Source organism: Carlito syrichta, unplaced genomic scaffold, assembly GCF_000164805.1.
Source record: "Carlito syrichta isolate Samal-C Ts95f unplaced genomic scaffold, Tarsius_syrichta-2.0.1 Scaffold302055, whole genome shotgun sequence".
NCBI classification, from domain to species: domain Eukaryota; kingdom Metazoa; phylum Chordata; class Mammalia; order Primates; family Tarsiidae; genus Carlito; species Carlito syrichta.
The window spans coordinates 23,355-24,642 of record NW_007246151.1 but is presented as its reverse complement, the minus strand read 5'-3'; the positions used below and the strand labels follow the sequence as shown (position 1 = coordinate 24,642).

The 1,288-nt window shown below is 58.7% G+C and overlaps 1 protein-coding gene across 2 annotated transcripts in view; it reads right to left on the bottom strand.

Annotated features, from left to right (window-relative positions):
- RAMP3 (receptor activity modifying protein 3) overlaps nucleotides 1-635 on the bottom strand; it is an 8,700-nt gene extending 8,065 nt beyond the window's left edge. For both annotated transcript variants that reach the window (XM_008055975.2, XM_021711325.1), the window contains exon 1: nucleotides 305-635. In XM_008055975.2, the coding sequence (XP_008054166.1) occupies nucleotides 305-399 (95 nt within the window). In that variant the 5' untranslated portion in view covers nucleotides 400-635. The remainder of the gene's footprint in view (nucleotides 1-304) is intronic.
- Between the last annotated feature and the right edge of the window lie 653 nt (nucleotides 636-1,288).

The window sequence follows — 1,288 nt, the reverse complement described above, 5'->3', positions numbered from 1 at the left end:
GCCGTAGGCAGGCAGAGGATACTTCTGTGGGCGGAGCCGTGGGGCGAGGCCGCGAGCCGTGTGGGCGGGGCTTGGCGGGGCATGGGCGGTCTATGGTTGGGTGAGGTATGGGCGTGGCCTTGGGTCTGGGCCGTGGGCGGGGCCATGGACGAGGCCATGAGCAGAGTGTAGGCCAGTCGGGGGCGGAGCTGTGCAAGTGCTATGGATGGGTATCGGCGAGACCTCAGGTAAAGTGTGGGCAAAGCGTGGTCAGGCCATGGGCTGGCAGAGAGAGCAGATCCCCGCGCCCGACAGCAGCACTCACACGATGAACTCGGACAGGTTGCACCACTTCCACACGTCCACCTTGCGCATCATGTCGGCAAAGGCCTCCCCGCACTGGGGCAGTCTTTCCAGCATGCGCGTCTCGTTGCAGCCTCCCGCTCTGGGACACCCGCCTGGAAAGGAGACAGCCGTGAGAATTCCACTGTGGTCCACACTGGGGGTGCCCAGGGGACAGGAGACCCGATGGGCTATCACTCAGTTTGCCAGCGTGAGACCTTTCCGGTGGGGTCCTCTTTCCTCAGCCCTGACCTCCGTGTCAGCTCAGAAAGGCAGCTCCCACACAGGGACTTGTCCCCCAAAGCTGGACGGGTCCACTTCTTCACTGGGACCCAGGGAAGGAGCAGGCAGTGAGACCCTGGACTAAAGTTCTCAGGACGTGAGGAGAGGGTCCCTGGCAAATCAGAGATGGTAAGGATCAAACTCTAGCTCAGGAGTCAAGGGTGCCTGGGACACATCCTGAGAAGGATTCTAAGACCTTGGGACAATTCCAAAGCCTGCGGGGACAGCAGAAGAGGGCTCTGGACTGTGAGGACCACATGCTGGGGCCTCCTTCACCTCCCAAGGCCTACCAGGGCTCATGGGGCACCCAAAATCCTAGACACAAGAACCAGCACCCACCACCTCCCACTCCACTGTCCTCAGACACAGCTAGGGCCTCACAGGAACAAGCCCACTTGATCTTCACAGCTACCTCCTGACACTCACTCTTCCTTCCATAAGAGTGAGATCAGAGAGGCCGCATCACTCACCCAAAATCCCATAGCTTGTCAGTGACAGTCTGGATGACAGCCCAAGATCCTGACATCTGAGCACAGCTCATGGCCCCTGATGGACCCCAGCTCCAACTATGGCATGGATTCTTTAAAAGCCTGTACAAACCTCACTGTATCCCTACAGAGGAGATAAGCCAACAAACTTCCATGTCTGGTCATATGGCAGTTAACTTCTCCAACTCCCTACTGAA